Raw genomic sequence first — 24,736 nt, forward strand, 5'->3', positions numbered from 1 at the left:
ATTTCCAAATTTCACACAAACACCGAGACCAATATTAGTCTACAATCTGCTATTAATCAAACAAGAAAATTAAGTATCAAGCAACAAATAACTTACTCATGGTGAAGTCTTAGGGAATGAGGTATTGGAATCTGTAGCTTGGAGTTGTCATTTTGAGCTTTTCTATTGAGATGAATCCAAATACAAGTCATTGCAAAGGCATGGGTTGACTGGGGTTTGTTAATATCAGGAACTGGGATATACTGAAAAATAACAATTTGAAAAATAACACAATAGAAGAAAGAGAAGAATTAAATAATTATGTATATTTTCGTAATCAATTTCTAATATAACTCTTTTTAGCATATCATGTCTTACTTTAGCCCCGATAATTCAATAATACAAATCAGAAGGTCTAACAGCCATAAAATTTTGAAATTATTACAAGATGCTTTATTTGGTATATGTTTTTACTTGTTTTAAGTGACACAAATTCACAGGTGCTTTGTCAAGATTTTCCTACTATCGCAGAGCATTCTCAAATAAAAATAAATTTTTAATTTTTACTTTTTAAAAATTAAAACACATCATCATGAAATCTTACTAAAGTGGCAAATGTAACTAAAAACAAGACTTTCTAAAAGTCCCATAACAATTTTTAAGAACATATTAAAATCTAAGAAATACACAACCTAAATAAGTATCATTAAACATATTGACTATTAATAGGTAAAATGATACGGGTGTCTGGGATTTGCTTGAAAATTGTCCAACATTAACAAGAAATATAAGGAGGAAAGATGAAACAAGAGTATTTCTTGATGATGGGTATAACATGGTGGGGTTACAGCTAGTGCATGGTGGAGTTACAGTAACCCCACCATGTTATACCCATCATCAATAAAGACTCTTGTTTCATCTTAAAATTTTCTGGGCGGATCACCTAAGGTCAGGAGTTCAAGACCAGCCTGGCCAACATGGCGAAACCCTGTCTCTACCAAAAATACAAAAATTAGTCGGGCATGCTGGCATGCGCCTGTAATCTCAGCTACTCGGGAGGCTGAGGCAGGAGAATTGCTTGAACCCAGGAGGTGGAGGTTGCAGTGAGCTGAGATCACGCCATTGCACTCCAGCCTGGGTGACAAGAGCGCAACTCCGTCTCAACAACAACAACAATTTACGATAAAGTACTTCTAGAAAATGGCAATCATCAAAATCCATCACATTTTACTCAAATATCTTATATGACAAAATACCCAGGGGACATACTGAAGCTCAATTGTCAAAGAAAAAATAGCTATTAACAGAGACTGTTATCTGGCCATTCAATGATGTATATAGATTAAAACAGCTTTAGTGATTTCTATAATTGTAGACCTACCTAGAATGTAGAGAAAGAGCTTGCTACACTTAATATTCAATTGTGATTTAGCATAAACTTTAGAAATACACAAAATCACACTAAAATCCTTAAACATAAATTAGACATAATTTACTCATCATGTTGTTATGAATAGTTACTCAGTAAAGCTTACTTCTTTTTCTGGGTATAGCAAGTCGAAGAGCTTCATCACAGGGAGAAAATCAGCTAGTGCATTTTTCTGAATACTTCCAGAAATGAATTGCAGGAGAACCCACATAAGATGATCTCTGCCTTTAATCAGTCCTCGCCCTGCTAACTATAAAAGATGTTTAAATACACATGTATACACTGCTACTTAAAGATATGAATACAGGAAGTTTTTTGTTGTTTTTTTGTTTTTAAGGAGAAACCCTGGTTCTTGCTCTCAGAAAGTCAGCATCTAACTTTGGCACTTAGTAATTACTTAGTCTCAATTCAAGACACACCATGCAAAACCTGCTAAATTATTTTAATATTATATATATGCTTATTTCCTGCTCCCCAAAACAACTATGCATATAAAAAACGCAATGTTTTAGAACATAGTCAAGTTGATCATGTGTGCATGAGAATCAAGTTTAATATGGGATAATTCTTATTTAAAAAATCTCATCAAAACCTGGGGAATACTCTATCATACCAAAAGGATTTTTTTTTAAATTTGAAATTATCATGGACTGGTTATCATAAAACATGCTTCCTGGTTTTCTGTACACTTTGTTTCTTATTTATTTATTTATTTATATCTTTTTAGAACAAGGATAGAGATGGGGTCTTGCCATGTTGCCCAGGCTGGTCTCAAATTCCTGAACTCAAGCGATCCACCGGCCTCGGCCTCCCAAAGTGCTGGGATTACAGGAGTGACCCACCCCACCCGGCTGGTTTTCTGTACATTATAATAGAAACTAATGGTGGTTTCTGGGAGAAGGTGGTTGAAAGGATTTTAACAATATTTATGAAAAATTTTCCCCAAGATAATTCATGCTGTGGAGATGTTACATAAAACAACATTTATTTTATTCCCATTCAATATGTCTAAAATTTTTGACAAAAAACATCTTTTCCCACAAACTTAAGTCTTCCACTTGTCTCCCTCTTTTGGATTCATCATCCTCCCTTCTATTCATTCCCAGAGTAGGAACCACTCAGCAAGCCTAGACTCCCGCTACTCTCTGTATTCGCTGTCAGTCACCTAGTCCTATTCCACTTCAGTGTACCTGATCTCTGGCTCCTCCTTTCTGTCCTGGTTGAGTCCTTCAGCATCTTTCACCTAGTCCACTGTAGTATCTCTCACTAATTTCCTTGCCTCTGGCTTTGTACCTGTCCATTGCTATACCACCTTCTTTCTCCCTGTGGACATTAGCATTTTTCCAACTTGCATATGATGATGCCATTCTCCTCTGCATTGCCTCCAAAACAAAATCTAAACTCCTTAGAACAGGCACATGGCCATTTAAAGCTCTCCATGTCTGCCCTTGCTTTCCTGCCTTCCTTATCTCATCAACGATTTCCCCTTTATATTTTTATTTCCAGTTCTCACACATCTCTATCCCTTTCTAAATGATGGTCTTATTGCTAGGAAACACTTTTCTTTTTCTCTCAGCAAGTTTCTATTTGTCCTTCAAGTGTTAGCTTAAAGATCTCTTTGATACAGCCATCCCTGATATTTCTGATAGAGACTATTCCTTTTTTTTTTTTTTGACACGGAGTCTCACTCTGTCGCCGAGGCTGCAGTGCAGTGGTGTGATCTTGGCTCACTACAACCTTAGGGACTATTACCTTTTATTTGTGTTGCAGGCAAATGTGCTTTCTTTAGAACAACTATTAAGATATAATCATGTTGTGTGTGTGTGTGTATATGTGTATATATATGTAAAGTATCTCCTCCTCTAGTGAGGTGCTCCTTGAGGATATTACAGTGCCTTTTCATTTTATATCCACTGGTGCCTGCACTGAGAATACATAGAATGAATGACTGAATCCTGTTTTTACAGTGACAAGAAAGTAAAAAGTTAAGAAACTATAAAAGCACTGAACAGGACAGAAATTAGGGCTCAGAACTTCTGTCAGTTCTAAAATCACTAGGGAATGCCCACAGCAGTCTAAAATACAGTAATCAACCGGTGAAGTCACTCCGACCAAAAGATTTAGTACATACCTTCTGATGAAGAGAAAGCACCATATGTGGAAAACTTGCAAACTGGAAAAGCACAAAGAAAATGAGCTGACTTGAGAGATGCTGCCACAGGAGTTGGCTTGTTCCCCCATCATCAAACTTCTCCTCGGTCTCAGATCGTTCCATGGCATAAACAACCAGATCCACCAACTGGTCCTCCAGCACAGGGCAGCGCTGCTTGTGCTGTAGGGCAGAGATTAAATACAGTATTCCAAAAGCCTCTCGGTTAGTTTCAGAAGTTACCAGTTAATGGGCATTAATTGTAACAAGAGGCTGAGAAGCATGGAATGAAGTTGAAACTTAAGAAGTCAAGGTTAGATTTAGACTATTAAAGCTGCATCATGTTATATTATTATACAGGATAAGCTTCATGAAAAAATTTTTTCAGGTTTCCTACAAAACAGACTTCCCATTAACTTTTGACTTCCACTATGGACATCATTGTTTCAATTTGACAAAGGGCAATGCATAGTAGAAAATTTTGTTATTTATCCTTTGGAAAAAGATAACATCTTAAAGGGCATATGAAACAGGGATAGCAGTATTAATTTTGCAGTCTAAGTCAAAAGATGAAAACCCTGGATTTACAGGGATCAAACGTTGTGACAGAACAAATAAAGCAGTTATGTGAATCTCTTTATTTTAAAGTAACCCCTATAAGTTTACACTAACTTTATATACAGAGGTATATCTAAATAGCTACCAGATTATTCAACATCTGTTTTCAATATGTGGTATTGGTCCTGATACTGAAATGGAAACTTCTTCCACAAGGGGAAAAAAAATTGATCTCTCTGCTCTTCCTTCTTGGAAGCCAAACATAATGCAGCTTTAATTTTAAATTAGACCACTTTAAAATCTAAAACAAGAAAAAGAATTGAGTTTAAACACTAAAAATGAGAATGCAACTTCCCTTTCTAGAGGCAAAAAGATCTGTGCTTTTAAAAGTGATTTAAAAAATATACTTTTACCAAAAGAAATATGTTAAGCCATGTTTAAGCCATTTTCATATTTCCTTTATAAATATGTTATATGACTTAGTAGCAGGCAGTTGGAAGCCCTTCTAGTGAATACAATTACTAATACAGATCTTTCCCCCTAAACTTTAGATGTGATTATCAGTCTTTTGCCATGAAAAAGGGATATGATTTTTTCAAATTTAGGGAAAAAAATGCAAAATGGGGACAAATTTGGAAATAAACAAGACATAATGAATAGCATCCCCTCTTTTGCATGCTCTTTGCCAGCTCCAAACTTGTAAAGCTCCAATATGGCTGCAGTTTCTTAAAGCATGCATATAAAACAAACATCTATCCAAATGATAAGCATCAATGGTTGTTTCATATTTTTTCCAAAAACACAATGCCATGACCACAGTTCAATCACATTACAGGTTTACAAATAGCAATATTAACACCACCAGTTGAGACTACAGTACTTTTCCTCCAAATGTAATTATCATTATGAAGCAGAGCAAAGTGCAACAGACAACACTACAGACTATTTCTTAGATCAGCATGCAAAACTACTGTGTACAGGGCTTGAAATTCACTAGTTCTGCCAACCACCAACAACCTAAGAAATGTGTCAGACAACACAAATTTAGAGTGAGATCATTCAAAGTATATAGAGTCAGAAAAAATTGTGAAAAGAAGTAAAGCCAGGATTTCCAGTAGGAATTTTTCACTAGTGATGGGAATTTGCTTCCAGTTTGGAAACTGACCAATTTGTCATCTATTTCTCCATCCATAATGGTCTTCCATCAATCTGCTTTAGGAAAAAAGAGCAAACTAAATAAAACTGGTTTTTAGCACCTGAGTCACTTTGGAGTTTCCTTTTTTAGTATTAGCTATTTAAGAAAAAAACTGGATTTTCACCTACATATTTTTAGGCATGTAGTGATTGTCATACAGTTAATGATTTTAAAAGGAAAGCAAAAATATTATGATTTTGACAAAGCAAGAACAACTAGGAAATTTACAGTTAAAGCTGATGGTCTTTCAATATATGCCATGACTCAAGATTACCCTTTTCTGTCAAAAATTAAGTCAGTCAGGAATATCTACAGTACCTAATGCTCTGGTAGCTGATGGTAGCAGAAGAGCTATCAGGATTAACTACAAATTTCCCAGGTGTTTTCGGTTAAAACCAAGGCTATTTCTCAAATCAAATTTAAAGACAGCTTAAATATGTTGCTTTATTTGCAAATTTTGGTAATATCAAAAAAAAAAGAAAAGTCTGAGATACAAAATGATCTGTGTTGCTACTTCAGAATAATAAACTGCTTTAGTTTTCAATTATTTAAAGATAGGTACATCAAAATTAAGACTCTCTACTACATAGCAGATGGTTTTACAAAGTGGAACAAACATTTGTAAAGCAGTTTCAGAATCTATGAATAAAAGTTAACTGTCAATCACTAGGCTAAGATTATTTCACAAGCCAATGGATGCTATCCCTATGACTGTTCACATCTTGTTTTGTGAAAGCTTTGGTGAATTTAAGTCTTCAAAATACTGACATGTACAGTTAAATTTGTTAGTGTACATCATAACTATATGCCTATTTAGTTAAAACCTGTTCTAAGAATATTTACATTCAATATTTTAACAATTCTATTTCTACCTAGTAGCCCAAACTATACTGAAACTTCATTTAATAGTTTCAGCTTTGATAAAAGCTAAAAATCAGGCAAAAGACATTAATAGAAACATTAATATTAACCCTTGACCTATGCCCAATTCCTCCCCAGCACTATTTCAAATGGCAAATGATAGCGGTTTTCAGTCTTAGCATCTCATATCCTATATTGAGTGGTACTTCACGCTTTTCATGTACAGATCTCGTAATGCTTTTGCAGCGAAATTTTAACATACCTGTACTTAGGTGAGCTTAATTTTAAATTATTTCAGTGATGTAAATCAGTTTTAAAATAATATCTATTCAGGAGAAGCTGGGAAGAAAAATTCTTTTCAATGTCATTTTCTCTTTCAAAATCATATTCTGTGCTTTAACCGAGAAAGTTACCCAAAATCAGAATAATTTCAAAGAGAAACTTACTGATTAACATAAGATCAAATGAATGATGAATACTTCACTGTCTCATAGTAGCCAGGGTTCACACACCACCATGTAAGAGCTTGAGGAGTGTATCTGTTTTGTAGTGCTTTTATTCGGCAGAAAGAATACAAACTCTTGTGTAAGCACATAAAAAACAAGATTTTTCCACTGTGAGTTGAAGTCTAATGCTCCACCTTGCAGGTCATGAAACTGGGCTATTTATGACTCGCTGAACGGAACCAATATTAGCATAAAATATAACCCAATTCCTACTGGAAAATGTAATATGAACAGCTCTTAAGGTTTCAAAAGCTGTGCGTAAATTATCACATTGCTAGAGAAAGGACAAGAAAGTATAGTGTAGGATGTAGTTCTGTAATGATAAAAGATGTGATAAGATGACTTGGTTATCTTTAATCATATGCTTCTTATACTGTGGGTTCTCGTTTTCTAGTCTACTTTCCACTAGGTAAAAATATCAAGTCAACTGAGCATATTGTCTTCTATCTACACATCCCCTAACTAAAGAGTTTTCTATGAAAACGATTACTGATGAATTGTGAATTTTTGACAATGTTTACACTACAGTGGTACCAATACTAATAATGTTCTGTCAGCATTTCCATTATAAACTTTATTTTTTATGGATTTATGTCTTAGTCATAAACTTCTTTTAGGTTGAAACTTGTTATCGAAATGATCAGATCAGAAATACTCTCAATGGTTTTGTCAATTTCTAGTTTGAGAAGAGCTGCCCGCCCCCAAGAGAAAAAAGCTTAGGATAGCTAAGGATATCTGGGGGAAGGTATTTGCAGCTCAAATGACCATGGGTACATTTATCCACCAAACTGTAAAAAAATTGAGTCCAGTATGACTTAAGGTTCACTGTAAAAATTAGTTTTAAAACATAGCATGAAGCATTCTTTCAAAGTTAACTGAATACTTACCTCTAATTCAATGAAAGTTGATCAGAATTAATGACTTGGTATTTAAGATGTTAAATTGACAGATTATATGAGGTAACTGTCAGATACTCTAGTGTGAAGCAGTTTCAGTTTCACATGTACAAAAGCTTGTCCAAACAAGGAAACTTGGCAAATTTTTCAGAAGAAAAAACTTAAAATAATAAAAGAGATACTGCTACTAGGGTGAGGTTTGGCATGCAAAGTTTCAACACTGAGCAAGTTTTATGGCCAAGCTATATGTCCTTAAAAATAGGGCTTTATAAATGGAAGCACTGGCACAACCTTCACTATAGTATTGCAAACAGTAACGCTATTTTATATAACCTAGACAAGAACGTCTTTTTAAAATCAAAAAGCTGGTCTATTTTAATATGCTGGGCTCAAAAATTTTTAACAAAAATAATTGGAACCACTATTTTGTTTAAAATATCAAAGGTGAAAAGTCCTGGAACAGACTTGGGACTGTTAAGAGTTTGATTTATAAAGTTTGGCCAGAGTGTTTTTCTCCCACCACAGGTGAGCTCCAGTTGAGAGGAGCTCACTCTAGGAGGAAGGCACTTCTGGCAAAGACTGACAAAGAAGGGTGTTTGTCAAGCAGGTGTGGGGTCACCTAAGAGTCTGACATTTCTTAGTCAATCCCCATGTTTCCAAAAAAGCCTTTCCTGTATAAAGTTTACCACTCCAACTTTTAAAAGCAGCATATCTCTATTAAAGTGCCTTTTTTCTCTTTTTTGTGTTGTTTTTAATTTGTTTTTGTTTTAAGGCAAAGCAACATAAGTATTTTTGTTGTTATTATTTTTCTTTATTTGTTTTAGTAGTCTGGAAAGATAAAGGCCACCACAAATCTTTCCATCTCTGAAAATTCCACCAGGCTAGCTTTAGCCCTAAAGTAGGAAAAAGTAAATGGAGTGGGAAGGAAAAATAAACCACCAAAAAGTGACAGGCTTCATTGAGTGCCAGGTGTTGTCTCTTAGTTACCAAAAAAAAAAAAAAAAAAAGAAAAAAAAAAGAAAAAAGAATATTAAAAAAACAAACACCAAAAAAACAAAAACAAAAACAATCCACCAAAAATAACTCTCATATCCCAAGAAGAAATCGTTTTTTAGTGGCCTTGGTCTCAGCATGGTCCTGCCAATTTCAAGCCCCGACCATACACGTATTCTCTAAATGGAATCAGTGGCTACAAAGCGGCCAGCGTATCGTTAGTCACAATACAACAGTAAGGTTGTGAACATACCTGAGCAATGTTCAAGGTCTAGAGCATTGGAGGATGGGCAGGACAAGACAGGACAGAACAAAAATAAAGGAAGAAAAAAAGAAAAGACAAAACAGTGACTATGAGGCCAGCCTCAAGGAACCCAGAGTCAGCACAAACCCTCCCACATGTTAAACCACCAAAAACAAGCAAACACACACCAAAAAAAAAAAAAAAAAAAAAAAAAAAAAATCAGCAAGAAGGCCACGCTGAAGATACCAAGGGTTATATAAAAATAGACACCCAAACAACAAAAAAAGTCAAAAATTATGGTTGAGTCATGTGTAGGTTTCTCTGGCAAAAGGTATACTTGAAACTGGCCTTATAGAAAAAAAAGCAATGCAAAATAAACCAACTTTAAAAATTTTTCTTTTTAAATTTAAACATTCTTAAAGCAATATATAAATGATAGGAATAATATATTGTTTAAAAAACCATGTATTTTTTAAAAGTCACTAAATAGTTCTTAACTGTTTTGCTCAGTTAGCTATAGCAAAGAAAAGAGAAAAGAATAGTGCAGATTCTATGCAGAATTTACTAGGTTTCCAGCATAGTACAGTACCTGCTTATTTAAACCTAGCATATTGCAGACCATATCCCTGGAATAAGGCTGCTCCAATACATATCTCAACAAAGCAGTCTGTGGTTCAAACAGATCCTTTAAAGAAAATAAGAAAATCATTGCTTCAAGATCAATGTCAACATTAATCCAAATTATTAGAAATGAGATTAAAAAATCCTCTAAAGGCACTTGTTACCTTCACAGAGTAGGCAGTATCTAGTGGGAAAAAAATCATAGGATTTTAGTGCTTACAGTTCATCTGTTCCCACCCCTCATTTTCCTCATTTGACACGTGAGATGAAGTGGCTTGCCCCAAGGTCATACAGAGGGTAACAATAAAGATAACACTAGAACCAGACCTTCCAATCCCCCTTCTCCAGTGCACTTTCTACTATCCTTTCCCTGAAAACGCAGAAGGTTTAAACTTTTTAAATTTTAGCATCTCACTAATGTCAATTTATATAGATTTTGTCCTAGGTGATCATGTCTCCTAGACATAAAGAAGCATCATTAATAATATCTTTGCTTCCTTTCTGTTAAAACTTAACAAGTCAATTTTCTAGAAGTCTTTCTAGGCATGTAAGTATATAATTTCTGATAGCCAAATTCAGCTTATAATAAATAGTACTAGGCTGGGCATAGTGGCTCACGCCTGTAATCCCAGCACTTTGAGAGGCCAAGATGGGAAGATCTCTTGAGCCCATGAGTTTGAGGCCAGCCTGGGCAATATGGCAGAACCCTATCTCTACAAAAAAAATACAAAAAACTAGCCAGGCATGGTGGCATATGCCTGTAGTCTCAGCTACTCAGGAGGCTGAGGTGGGGAGGGTCACCTGAGCCCCAAAGGTTGAGGGTGCGGTGAGCTGTGATTGTGCCACTATACTCCAGCCTGGGTGACGGAGTGAGAGCCTGACTTAAGAAACAAACAATCAAACAAAAAATAATGATAGAAAGTGACATTAAAAACAAAATCTTTTTCAGAATTTTCCAAATGACAGGCTGAATGTTTATTCAATGTCTTGAATATAGACCAATCAATTCCCTATTTTCCTAATAAGATTCAAAAAACAGCTTTTTACCTTAAAGCATATCAACTTTTTGAGAAGTAGATGAAACAGTGATAAGCCTATTTATATCTGTTAATTTTGCCTGCCCATACTTAAAATATATGAATTTAAAAATATTAATTTATATTTATTAAATATATTAATTTAGAAGGATTTCATTCTAGTTTATTCTAACTCTTCCATGATGCTAGATGGTTTCTGAGTCATCTAACGGCTTTCTAGAGCACATCGTTTTCATTTCTATCCATGTTGCTGGGGCCACAGCATTGTGATAGAGTCAATGAAAGTTTTTCTTCTTATCAACCTCAAGTACTATTTGCATAATGTTAGCTGGATTTTTTTAAATGTCCCCTTAGGTGGATGGACGGATAGATAGAAAAAAAAAAAACAACACTTTATATACCGATTTTTAAGATAATCTTTAAAAGACTATGCTATTTTAAGTATGATGTAAAAACCCTAGAAACAGTTACGGCATTAAATTTCTTTTTTTTTTTTCTTTTAAATTCATTCCTATCAGCCTGCAATCCCTCTCTATTCACCCCATCTACCAGAATGTCTTTGTTTACTGTTTCTTTCTTCATTTTAACAGTAAAATGTCTGGGAAAGGGGTCTGAGTACATAAGCATTCACTTCAATGTGCTAATTTTAAAGAATTCCCGAGGCATTTAAAAACAGAATAACCAAAGTGACTGTTTTACGAAGACGTTCTTATAGCAAGAGTTGACAATGTAGATATAGTTGTAAAAAGAGCAACTAGGCCCAAAAAATTATCAGTTCAGTCAGCAAGACTGCTCACTAATGCAACAATTTAGAAGGACTGGTGCCCCTTAAAGGGTATATCAAAATTTCAGTGATTTGAAAAAGCATACCCTCTTCCCTTTAGGGTTAAACTTAGAAATGTGACTTCAGATATAGTCACATTAGTCTTAAGTATCATTGTAAGGAAGTAATTTTCTGCTCAGAAATGTAATCTAAGAAGAATGGAGACAGTTTCTAAATACTGTTTTACAAGTGTAAACAAAAACACTATTTTCAAATTTGGAAGGACAAATAACTTGATAGCACAGGTGTTAAGAGTGTAGACTGAGTTCACATTTAAAAAGCTCTACTACTTTTAAAATGTGGGGACTTAATCAAGGAATCAATTTAAAATTTCAGCTTCCCACCTCCAAATACTTCGCCAGAGGTGGACCACTGGAGCATAAACACCCACAATAGCATAAACCACAGGGTATATTTAGATACTAGAATAACATGATAAACTATAAACTATCTTTCATTAAATATTTACTTCTTCAGATTATGAAGCAACAATTTAGCATCACATATCTTATAATCTAGGTTGAAGACTGTCGGACTAAAAGTGCCATTATATTTAGCAACATACCTTATCATATGGCAAAAGGCCTTTCAAAGGAAAACGAAGAGTAGCAGGATCCAGTTTCCATGAATTACAAATGGCACCTGAGTTATTTACAACTGGCAGAAGACTACAGCGACCTGTATGTATTATAAAAATGTTTTTAAGTAAATGTGAACACAGCAGTACTTCATTCACTTCAGAAATATTTAATGAACATATATGCTGAAATAGGCATTGGTTTAGTTTAAAAATGGCTTATAAAAATGTTTCAATGAGACTGAAGTTTGGGAATTTTTAGTTCAGACAGTTGAAGATCAATTTGCACAGTCTTTCCAAAGTTGAAAATATTGCATTTTGTCTAAATGTCTAGGGCAGAGATCAGCCAACTATAATCCATGGGCCAAATCCAGCCTGGCACCTGTTTTTGTAAGGTTTTATTGGAACACAACTGCTTTTGCAGTCCAATGGCAGAGCTGAGTAGCTGCAACAGATTCTGTAGCCTACGAAGCTTAAAATATTTACTACATGGCCCTTTACAGGAAAAAGTTTAAGACCACTAGTCCAGTGTCAACATGATTAAACTTTATGCATGATATTCCTAGAGGCCTTAGATGTCACATATGACTATCAGCTCATACATCCAACTGCCTAACAAATATCGTCACTTGGATGTCCTACAAGCACCTCAAGCTTAACATGTCTCAAATTCATCATCCTTCTCCAACCTACTTTGCTTCCATAATTCACTACATATCAATATCCACTCAGTTACAAAAGCTAGAAACCTGATAATTATCTGTCTAGTGTCTATTTAGATTATATTTGTATTTTCAGTATCTAGAATAGCACCTGGCTTATAGGAAGTACTCAATATTTGATCACTGAATAAACAATGGTCTATATTTCCACACAGTTCTGAGGTCACCATGATTTCTACAAATAATTAAAGAGGATATGTGGGCACTGCAAAAATTGCCAAATCACATGGTTATTTTTAAAAGAAAGTTCAGAGACTCTAACAAAACATGGGAAAATGTGAAAGGAAGAGCAAAAGTGGGAATTAGAATGGGCTGAGTGAGCCTGACACTTTTACGTTCTGTAGCCTCAGAGGGACAGGTCTGTTGAGACTTCCAGCTGCCTAGAAATTCCATGGTGCTTTACTAGCTGTATTAAAATGTCTTTCTAATCACTAAGAAACCCACTTCTAGAATGGTTTTAAAAGAAGCTTAAACCCATTCCAGAGAGTTTCTTTTTCCTCCCTGTACTTGGCACACAGAGTAAGTGAAAACAAGTGAAAGGCATTATATTAAGCTCTTAGAGAGTCACCGAAATGACAAGCCACCAAGGCACATATTAAGAGACCATCCCTCAGCTGTGTTCAATAGTTAGATTACTAAAAATCAGGTACTATTTTGCATATTTAAAATTATAATCCTACCACAAATGGAGTTTATCCTTGCTGTGGGCCTGAAGGTATCCACAAAGTCTGATACTAGGTTTCCAAGTAACTAAAGAGAGAAAGAAAGAGGGAAGTCAAATAAATAAGTACAAAAGGAAAATTGAGACTGCCCCTGAAATATCTGAACATTTACATAAAATGAGATAATATATGTAAAGATTGCACACGATAACTGTTTAAAGGTTAGCTCCCTTTTGCTTCCTTCTAAAAAATCACTCACCAGTTCATCTGTCCCTTAATTAAACCAAGTCACACCACCATATCCTTAGCTATTTGATGAAGCTGATCATATTTTATCACATGGCATATAAATTGTCTCAATGGAAATGCAAAGAAATGAAAGAAATACGTCATGATTAAAAATATACATATTATCTAAGGATAAAAATCATCATTAAAAAAATAAGCACACAAAAATAAGATTAATATAACTGTTTTTTATAAAACACCCTTTTTTGTGTGTGAGACAAGGTCTCGTCCTTTTGCTGAAGCTAGAGTACGGTGGCATGATCACAGCTCACTGCAGCCTCGAACTCCTGGTTTCAAGTAATCCTCCCACCTCAGCTCCTGAGTAGCTGGGGCTATAGGCACGTGCTACTATGCCTGGCTAATATGTGTGCGTGTGTTTTTTAATGTTTTGTAGAGACAGAGTCCTGTTATGTTACCCAGGTTGGGTCTTGAACTCTTGTCCTCAAATCATCTTCCCACCTTTGCCTCCCAAAGTGCTGTGAGCCACCAAGCCCAGCCGAAAATTTATATTAAAAATTCAGGAAATACAAAATTTACCCAGTGTGGAAGTTTGCCTTCAGGATACAGTTTCCTGATCTCAGTGACTGCAAAATAGGCTGGTAATAAGCAGGCATTTCTTTCCAAGATATATGCTATAACCTGAGAAAAATAAAAAGGCCACATCATTCTTGACTAGTCCCACATATAAGCCCTTTATTTTATTTATTATCATTATTATTTTTTTTTTGAGACAGGGTCTTGCTCTGTTGCCCAGGCTTGAAGTGCAGTGGCGTAATCATGGCTCACCACATCTTCAACCTCTGGGGCTCCAGTGGTGTTCCCACCTCAGCCTCCAGAGTAGCTGGGACTACAGGTGTATGCCAGCAGGCTTGGCTAACTTTTTAATTTTTTGTAAAGACAGGGTCTCCCCAGGATGTCCTGGCTGGTCTTTAACAATGGGCTTAAATGAGCCTCCTGCCTCGGCCTCCCAAAGCACTGGGATTATAGACATGCGCCACTGCATCTGGCCCGTGTGAGCGTTTTAAACACTACAATGACAATGACAACAAAAAAGATATTAAAAAGTAGAGATGTTACTTTCTGGAGAGATGTTGGTCAAAGGACAAAATTTCACTTTGACAAGAGGGATAAGTTCAAGAGACCTACTGGACATTATGGTGACTATGGTTAATAACGATATAGTGTATACTTCAAAATTGCTAAGAGAGTTGATTTTAAGTGTTATTATTATAAAAAAATAAGTATATATAATATATACATATACACGCACAGACAATTGCTACTTGTCAATTAAAATAAAATATAGAGTTATTATTTAATGGATTTATTGGGTTTCAACTGTAGCATAAAAGAATACATTTATATGTAAAAAATATCTAAAAATAAAGATTAATAAACAATGGAATGGATTGTTCATGGTTAGTAAGTAACCTTGCACATGCTTTAAATATTGGCACACTTAAACAGGAGAGCAACAGACCAGCGTAACAATTCGTGCGATACTAGTTACAAAGTACAAAGATCTTTTAAGTGGTCCATATGCTGAGATTTTGTAATGTTTAAGCTATTTTAATTTCTATTTCATTGTTTTCATAATTTAAAACCATGAATTAAAATTTAAAATGTCCTTTTGAAATATAAGGGAACTAGCATCTTTTAAAATAGAAGTGATTTTTTTTTTTGGTAGAAGAAATAGAGCATCTCACAAAATACCATAAGTATTAAAAGCACAGACCTAAACAAAGCTAGACTTTTTTGAGGTTATGATCACGAATTTCAGACATGTCTAAATTACCTCTCTTGCTGCCAGAAGCTGCTGTACAACAGCAGAGCTCACTGTATTAGGAATTGTCAAAATCTTCTCCAAAATCACTTTTAAGAGATCTCGAACACCCTGATATAAGAAAAAAGGCATGGGTTAAAATTAAGTAGTGTCTACTGTGTTAGCTAAAACATCCAAAGGTTTCAGGGTTATGTATTCCTTCAAGGTCACACCTTTAAATTTTCTGAATCAGAGTTACAATCTAAGTCCCTAACATTAACCCAAGAGAAGAGTCATGTTCCAAAACAGAATTCTAAAGACTGTCTTACAATACAATGAGCAAAGAAAGTCATTATACAGTTTGTCAAGCTTTTTTGGCCCTCATAACATTAGAAGGGTTTACACTGTTACAAGGGTCAAAAACCTTAATTATACATATAGACAGAAATATATTGTAACAAGACTTGAAAGCATTCTGAAAACTTGAGTAACGGTATCAAACTTTTTGGTAGAGGAGTGTTTCTGCTCACTCCCTTTTGTGCTGGGATTATAGGTGTAAGCCACTGTGACTGGCCTATTCTCCCTTCTTATCCATCATATACCTTAATCTCTCAATGATATCCAAGGCTATTCTGTTAATCATTTCCACATATCTAATACCAGTTACATTATCTGATATATAAAGAAGAAATTTCATTCAACATGCATTTATTGACTATGAACTACGTAACCAAGCTTGTAAAAGAACATACACATAAAAGAACAATTATGAAGTACCATACAAATAAGAAGGCAAAAATTGCATAAATCTGAGTAAAGAGAAAATAATTAGCAAAAGCTTCTTAGAGTTAACTGTGTGATAAATCATGATTTAAACTAATAATTACCTGTTAGGTCATTACCTGTTAAATCATTTCAGATTAGAGAAAATGCAGAAATAAAGCACAGGGTCAGACACTGGTAATTCCTGGGAAAAGGACAATAACAAAAGTCTCCTGAAGATGCAGAATGGCTTTTGTAGCCATGGAGTCCTTAAGCCGTTTTATGAGACAAAATTAAACAGTGTATGTTGTTTTTGGTCAAGAGCCCAAAGTGCTGAAGATATTAATTGAGGTAAGACCCACGTTCAAGGAAGGTAAAGCAGGTCTTGCTTCCTTCATCAGTGATGCCTACATCCCTTCTCAGTTCCACACACCCCTGCACTGTGTTTTCATTTGAAGGGATCATAATACTTGCAGCATGAAGGAACACGGATTCTGCTTTGTGACTTCCCTACTCTTCATAAAAATGTGTCAGCTACTTGTATTTATAAGAATGTTGGGAGGGGAGTAGAGGAGCCAGGGAAACAACTGAGTAATTTTAAATCTCTTCAGGAAATATACCACAAGAAATAGACAGATTTTGTAAATGCTTCCACATCATTTTTCTCACCTGAAAGTAAGACATGCACATCGAAAAATCGATCATATCTGAAAGCAATCACTTTTTATAATAAGAAAAATATACCTTGTAATCCACTCCCCCAATTATTTTCCGAACCAGTTTAAATGTTAAGGCCCAAAGCTGTGTTCTTTCCCACTCAAGAGCGTCAGAGTTTATCAGGGATTCACAAACCAGCCTATAAAAAAAGAAACAGCCATTCCAGTTACAAGACAGAATTTTCCAAGTTCTCTAATAGCCACCGATATGTTTGGCTGTGTACTCACACAAATCTTATCTTGAATTGTAGTTCCCATAATCCCCACGTGTCATGAGAAAAACCATTTAAATCATGGGGGACAGTTTCCCCCGTACTGTTCTCATGATAGTGAGTTAGTTCTCACAAGATCTAATGGTTTTATATGGGGATTCCCCCTTCGCTGGGCACTCATTCTCTCTACTGCCACCCTGTGATGAGGTGCCCTTTGCCATTATTCTAAGTTTCCTGAGGCCTCCCTAGCCATGCCAAACTGTGAGTCAATTAAACCTCTTTCCTTTATAAGTTACCCGGTCTCGGGTATATCTTTGTTAGCAGCATCAGACAGACTAATACAGCCATAGTCTGTGGACTGTATTATATTTATCCTCACAAGTATCTTTCATAAAAGTGATTACTAAGCACACTTATAAATCTGTGTAGTATTTTACATTTTTTACTTGTATGAAAGATCAAAAACAAAGTAAGAATGAAATAATATTCATTATGTTATATTTTACGAGAAAGAAGTCTATCTAAAGCTTTCGGTTAGATGTTTCCCATCTATCACCTTGTGGTACACTGGATTTTTCCAAGAGGGTGGCAACAAGATTTTTGATCCCACATCTTCTTCTGAAATGTGACACTGACATTTCTCCCAAGGAGAGGTAGGGGGAAAGTCTATGTTCTCACTCCTTAGATCTGGGCAGACGTAAGACTATGGCCGAAAGGATGCAGTATGACTTCCAAGACAAGGTGACACAATTTCTGCCTAGCCCTCTTTTCCACACTTGCTGTTAGGCTCTACCATGAGGTGAGAAAGTCTAGGCCACAAGGTGAGGGCCTGTGGAGGTTCTGGCTAATAATCCCAGCTGAGGTTCCAGATGACAGCCAGGAACCAACCACCAGATATCTGAGTGGGGAAGTTTTTGCCCTGCTCCAGCCCTAGCTACATCGATCATAATCATTACAATCTTGAGGAAAAAGTGCCTCCTAAGCCCAGTCAACCACTAAAACCATGAATAATTTTAAAACCTGAGTATTACTGTTTTAAGCCATGAGGTGTTGAGGTTGTGCAGCAAAAGTAAAGTGTTACAAACTAATTAAAGTGATTAATCTCAGCCCCTGGGCAGAAACATCTGGTTTTGAGCCCACAAGCATTATATAATTCAAAGACTCTTACTCCTAGAAACTAAAACCTGAGGTATTATATAAAGGATTACTTGATGAACCTCACTTTCTTCTTCATTCTCTTATCTTTTTACAACAACAACCTCAACCAATTTCCAATCACGTATAGAAAAGAAAATTCTTCAGATTGCTCATACCCATTAAACGTACCTGGGTGGAAGGAGACCAGTCTCAACTGCCATTGCTAAGCAGTCATAAAGAAAAGAAATTCTTTTAGGACTATGCTGACCATGAATAAACTTAACAATCCACTGGATACACTGTTCATGAGACTCCTGGAAAATTAGAGAATGATTTTACTTGGGGTCTAAAGTTACATTTTTATAACAAATAGCTAATACTACAACTGGAAGTATACCAATACTATGAATGAAATACTTCACTATGAGCATCTGTGGATGAAAATAATTTTTTAAAAAAGCAAAATTAAAAAATTCAGATTTAGTATTTGTCACATTAAGCTTAACATTTTGCAATTATATAGATAAAATGCTACCATTTTTATTACATGGGAACTTCAAAAGTAGTAATTAATTAGTTAACATATTAACAATCAATAGAAAACTCTTAACACAGATCTTTGTAAGGCATTGTAAACAGTGCCCTTTATGGCATAAATATTACTGTCACTGGGGGTAAAATTCATTATGGATCAGTATGTATCAGCCTTAGAAGAATTAGGTGTGAATCTAATCCCCAAGATCCCAAACAAGAGCCCATTATGAATCCAATGACATGTCACATTTCTAGACTTGCAAAACTTTAAATATGATGTCAAAATGTTGTGCCCGTATCAAAGTTTGTCTTCTAGGATATCTCCAAAAAGAGCCTATAATGTTCTGCTTCTCTCCTCGACCACTGTTCTCATACATACTTCTATTGTGGCACATATAACAATGATTTGGAAATACCTATTTTCTTCCTGGTCTCTCCATTAGAGGGCCACATCATAATTCATAAAGTGTTTAATGAATTTTTTTTAAAAATTTTGGAAAGATGTTCAACATCACTGAGAGAAATGCAAAATAAAATTATACTGAGATAAAATTTCTCATGTTTTTGATTGGCAAAGATCAAAAAGTTTAACACTCTATTGTGAGGTTATAAGTAAAAGATACTCTCGGCCGGGCGCGGTGGCTCATGCCTATAATCCCAGCACTTTGGGAGGCCAAGGCGGGCAGATCATGAGGTCGGGAGATCGAGACCATCCTGGCTAACACGGTGAAACCCCGTCTCTACTAAAAATACAAAAAATGAGCCAGGCATGGTAGCAGGTGCCTGCAGTCCCAGCTACTCGGGAGGCTGAGGCAGGAGAATGGCGTGAACCCGGGAGGCAGAGCTTGCAGTGAGCCGAGATCATGCCACTGCACTCTAGCCTGGGTGACAGAGTGAGACTCTGTCTCAAAAAAAAAAAAAAAAAAAAAAAAAAGAAATAACCTATATGGAAAATTTAATAATTTCTATAAAAATTAATAATTTCTATAAAAATTACAAACCGATAAGGCTTTTGACTCAGCAATACTATTTCTAGGAATTTATCCTATTTTTCATGCATAATATTATTCATCACAGCATTGGTTAAATTAGAAAAAGTAAGGAGAAACTTAGAAGTCAGTAGAAGATTGGTTAAAAGGAGGAAGGTACAGCCATACAGTGGAATATCATGCTGCTATTTAAAAAAAAAAGTAAGAAAGGAAGGAACAAGTAATGCTTGGACTGATAGGGAATTACCTTTAGATTATTATTAGGAGAAAAATGTGCTAATTAATGAATAGTGTACATGGTATATGATCATGCTATAAAAGTGTTTCTATATGCATAAAATACTTCTAGAAGAAAATATAACCTGAGGATATTGGCTACAGACAGAAAAAACAACAGGTAAGAGAAGAGAAAGAGACTAGTTATCGGATCCACCCTTTTATACCTGTGCATTTTGAACCATATGAATGTATTACCTATTAGAAAATAATTAAACGAAAGGTTAAAACATGACTGTACTGGCATTATATGATCCATGTCTGAGTGGCAAATCTTATCACCAGTGGCTGACACACAAACAGTTCTCATTTCCCAACCTATAGTGCACCATGAGAAGGTAAGGCACTACTGGAATGTGAGCTCTTCGAGGATGACACATTTTGTCTTTTTCACGGATACATTTTCTGGTAGCTGTTCTTTGTTACTTTTACAGTTTGTTTCCTCATTTTTACTATAATATTTTCTTATCCTTATAGAATCTTGGTATTCCTATTGTAGCATCTTTGTATCAATGCTGTGCCAATTCCTTTATTTAGCAAAAAAATGGAATTTGTATCCTTGACAAGCAAAGCTTAACATATCTGTTTTCAAGTGTACCAAATAAATCCGAATAGGATGAAAATGATCTTAATTAATCTAACATAGGGGAGGTGTTTTTTTTTGGTTTTTTTTTTTTAACATCTCACACTGTGCAGTATCAACTTGACTTCTCTACATAGGTTTTCCACTGAAATATACAAATTAAAACAAATGGAAGCCAGAATAAAAAATGATGACAATTTTATTTCTCCATTCTCAGGAAGATCTTATGAGCAACATCAAAGTAAATGTTAAAAGAAAAAAAAAAAAAAAAAGAAGGGGCCAAAAATCATCAGCTGAATGTATTAAAAATGAAGTGCTCACCTGAGAAAGACCACCCCAAAACTGTCTGAAGGCCCCCAAACAGCTAATTAGTTTTGTTTTCTCATCTTCAGGAGTATCCATAAACATGCTAAAAAAAAAAAATTACATTATTTGTCACTCGTTTTAAAAAGGCAATTACACACAATCAGAATAGTGGATCTTATAACCTTCCAACATGAAACTAAGTAAAATCTGACAGACACAATCACATAAAAACACAAAACTCTGCCACGCATACACTCACCCAGGAAAAGCCTCTTCTATAACTTCCGTTTTCTGTAAAAAAAAAAAAAAAAAAAAAAAAGTAAACAATGTTAATTTTAAAAAGGCGCCTCCCTTAAGCCAAGTATTACAATGTAACACAGAGCAAGTCACCTTAATCAGCTCTGAAACTATCAATACCTGTCTGGCCTGTCACTGTATCGATTTCAAAGGATACAATGAACTTGACAGCAGTTTGAGAATCACTAAACCTCCCCGCATACAACCTCGGTATCAAAACAAGGGAATAAAAAGGGAGGCGTGAGAGGAGGTTGCCCAGGCCAGTTTCCTTGGTCGGCTGCCCCCGCGTCTCCCTGTCCCCGAGCCGCAGTCCTGGATGGCCGGCAGCTGCACTCACCACCACCTCTTCGAAAATGCTCTGCAGTTGCGTCTCCATCTGTACTATCACCCCCGCCTTTCCAGGGTGCCCGGCAAGGCCCGGATCAGACTCGAGCTCTGGGAATATAGGGGCAGAGGGGCGGAGACCTCCGGAGGAAACCGTAGCTCCCCGGCGTCGCTTCCCTCCCCCAGCGCTTTACCGGGAGCGTTCCCTCCGGAGCCCAGCCAACAGCAGGAACCTGTACGGAAGACGGGAAGGGCCCGGTACGCGCTGTTTGCAAACCCCGCAGAAACCAGCGGCGCCGCCAGATGGTTCCGCCTCTGGAGAAGGGAGGCCCGCAAGCCGGACGAGAGCGCCCCCAAACGGAATCTTGAGCCCAAGGACCCCGGAGGCATCGTCGACCGCAGGCCGCCACCTCCCGGCTGGAGAAGGAGTTGCTTCCTGTTGGGGGCTAACCCGTTTGCAGACTGGGAAATGGAAAGCTTGTAACCCAGAAGCTGTAGCCTGCGGAAAATGCTGGAGCCGCAGTTGATGTCTGTGAGCAGCTGACCTTCTGGACCTCCATCAGCGGCCTGCAGCCAGGAGCTGAAGCCACAGAGATGGTGTCTTCTCAGCTATGATAACCTCAGTGCAAATGTTATTGATTGACTATTGAATGCCAAACCAATTTTGCTTCTATGGTATAAATGCTACTTGGTCATAATATATTATCCTTTTTAATATATTGCTGGATTCTATTTGCTATTATATTGTTGAGAGTATGTGTTTTTCTTCATATGCCACCATCATCACCAACCCCTAAAACATCTGTTATGTCTTTTGAATGATCAGCTTTCTTTACCTCATAAAGAAAATTGTTGATGAGAGTCATAGACATCCAAAGGCCTTTCACTTCTTTGAGGGCTGTGAAATGCCACAAACTGCTAAGCATGAACTACTCCTTTGTAGCTGCTAAGTGATGAGCTGATGACTCCCCATTCATGGTTTTGTTATACAAGTGTCTGACCTGGCATAAATTTAGTTTTCTAACAACTTTAATATGCACATGCAACCATGTTGTCCACACAATAGCTACTAAAAGCTGAAAAGAAAGAATTCAGATTTCCTGCTGGAGAAAAACTTGAAAAGTTAGGCGTAGTATATTGTTTGCTAGGGTTGCCACAACAAAATACCACAGACTGGGTGGCTTAAACAACAGAAATTTCTTTTCTTGTAATTCTGGAGGCTAGAAGTCTGAGGTTGAGGTTGGTAGGGTTACTTTCTATAGAGGCCTCTGTCCTTGGTTTGTAGATGACCTTCTTCTTGTGTCTTCACATGGTCTTCCCTTTGTACATGTCTGTGTCCTAATTTTCTCTTCCTAGAAGGACACAGTCAGGTTAGGGCCCATGTATCTACTCTAAAGAGCTTTAGCTTAGTTGAAGACATAGACATTTTAAACCATAATAGAGTGTGATATGTGCAATACTAGTGATGCTAATAAAGTGCCAGGCAGAAAAGGAGGAAATACAAATTTTTCTACAGAAAGGGATTAGAAAGATACCTAGGTGAGTTTGCTTAGACTGCTGTGAACAGCATACTATAAACTAGGGGGTAATTTGAGTCCGAGAAAACTGAAAGCTGAGAATTCAGGCTTCTTGTTCCATCCTTGTCCTATCAGGATTTAGAGTGGGGGACTAAAGAGCCAACTGGAAACTCTGAGCAGCTGGGCAGGGCTTATCAACTTTGAGCATCATTATAGTGTGTTCTGGGGACATTGTTTCTTGGAGAATCCCCAAAGTTGGTATCATCAGGTCTTTCCCCTTAGGCTGGTCTGAATCACCAAGGAAGATACATCTAATGTCTTACAAGTGGATAAAGTTCTGACTGGCTGCCAACCTTCTTGCAGCCAAAAGGAACAAGAAGCCTGAGTTCTCAGCTTTCAGTTTTCTCAGACTCGAATCACCCCAGCTTATTGTATGCTATTCACAGCAGTCTGAGCAAACTCACGTAGATATCTTTCTAAATCCCTTTCTGTAGAAAAATTTGTATTTCTTCCTCTTTCCCCCAGCACTTTATTAGCACTACTAGTATTGCACAGATTACACTATATTATGGTTTAAAATGTCTACTTCTTCAACTAGACTAAAGCTCTTTAGAGTAGATACAGAAATTAAACATGCCTGCATTTCCTAACACCTGGCGTAAAGTCTGGCACTTGGTGGTGCTCAGTCATTATTCATTACCTTGGGTAGAATATAAACATCTGAAATGCCTTTATTTTATGGACAAGACTTCCTTTGAGGTAATAGCTATTTCTGGAATGCTGGATGTAGAGAAAGATTTGGAACACCTAAAAAGTTATACCTAGTAAAGTTATTATAATTTATAACAATTGGGTTCACTGGACATTTACGTATGTGGTAGCTTATACTTCTAATGTTATTTCTGAAACCGTTACAAAATTTATTCAGCAAGTGTTCATTGAATGTCTTCTAGGTGTTGGCCACTGTGCTAGACACTAGAACAAGACTGCAAGCCCAAACTGACCTAGTTCCTGCCACCACGGAGCTGACACAGCAGAGAGGAGTTTAAAGGTTTGGGGAAATAACATGGTTCATGCCAGGTTTCAGAGATGTAAACAGTACGTGGCCTGTACCTTCTGCTTCATGGACGGGCACCGTGGGAGCACTGTGACACTGAGCTCTACCTCAGAGAGCCCAGGCAGCATGGTTGTTTTATAATGTCTCTTCTGGAGACATCTCTAGAATCTGAGTCATAAATGAGGCCCTCATGAGTACACTAAAAATGAGAAGAGCCTATGAAAACCTGGAAAATGTTTGGAAATCAAATGATTTCTGAGTTTCAAAATGAACAAGAGAGGGCTTCTAGGAATCTAACACTACTAGGGAAGATTTCTGTACTTGAGACAAAGTAAGAGAAACAGTCTTCCATGAACAGAGACAACCTTAGGAATGCTGATTGTTCAGTAGAAAACAATTGCTACACCACAGGAGTCATCACATCAGGTTTCTCATCTCCAAATTGATTACAGATGTTCATTGTGCTGATCAGTAATGAGATTTTTACTTATTTAGTCAGAAAATATCTTTTCACACACATAGGTACTGGCAAACAGCGGTATCAAACTGTGACCATTGATTCTACTTTGCCATAGTCATTGTTTGGAGGACTAGAGCTGGACTCTCTATTCCATGCCGAGGTGTTTGCTTTGTCTCCTGGTGTGTACCATTGCCTCTCAGACCTGGTTTGGCACTGCTGACATCAGTCTCACCAAGACAGCCAGTTCTCAATTCAGCTTCAGTG

General features: G+C 36.6%; 1 protein-coding gene across 5 annotated transcripts in view; it reads right to left on the bottom strand.

Annotated features, from left to right (window-relative positions):
* MED23 (mediator complex subunit 23) overlaps positions 1-22,054 on the bottom strand; it is a 42,430-nt gene extending 20,376 nt beyond the window's left edge. Inside the window, exons 1-14 of one of the 5 annotated variants that reach the window (XM_054491198.2) lie at positions 21,452-22,054; positions 21,077-21,108; positions 20,833-20,920; positions 18,319-18,443; positions 16,809-16,920; positions 15,336-15,434; positions 14,078-14,179; positions 13,271-13,340; positions 11,857-11,969; positions 9,400-9,495; positions 8,820-8,837; positions 3,540-3,740; positions 1,515-1,658; positions 97-242 (exon numbers count right to left, since the gene is read on the bottom strand). In XM_054491198.2, coding sequence (XP_054347173.1) covers positions 97-242; positions 1,515-1,658; positions 3,540-3,740; positions 8,820-8,837; positions 9,400-9,495; positions 11,857-11,969; positions 13,271-13,340; positions 14,078-14,179; positions 15,336-15,434; positions 16,809-16,920; positions 18,319-18,443; positions 20,833-20,920; positions 21,077-21,108; positions 21,452-21,490 — 1,385 coding nt within the window. In that variant the 5' untranslated portion in view covers positions 21,491-22,054. The remainder of the gene's footprint in view (positions 1-96; positions 243-1,514; positions 1,659-3,539; positions 3,741-8,819; positions 8,838-9,399; positions 9,496-11,856; positions 11,970-13,270; positions 13,341-14,077; positions 14,180-15,335; positions 15,435-16,808; positions 16,921-18,318; positions 18,444-20,832; positions 20,921-21,076; positions 21,109-21,451) is intronic. The other 4 variants (XM_054491199.2, XM_063666602.1, XM_063666601.1 and 1 more) reach the window with 4 other exon arrangements.
* Positions 22,055-24,736: the final 2,682 nt, after the last annotated feature.

Source organism: Pongo pygmaeus, chromosome 5 (assembly GCF_028885625.2).
Source record: "Pongo pygmaeus isolate AG05252 chromosome 5, NHGRI_mPonPyg2-v2.0_pri, whole genome shotgun sequence".
NCBI classification, from domain to species: domain Eukaryota; kingdom Metazoa; phylum Chordata; class Mammalia; order Primates; family Hominidae; genus Pongo; species Pongo pygmaeus.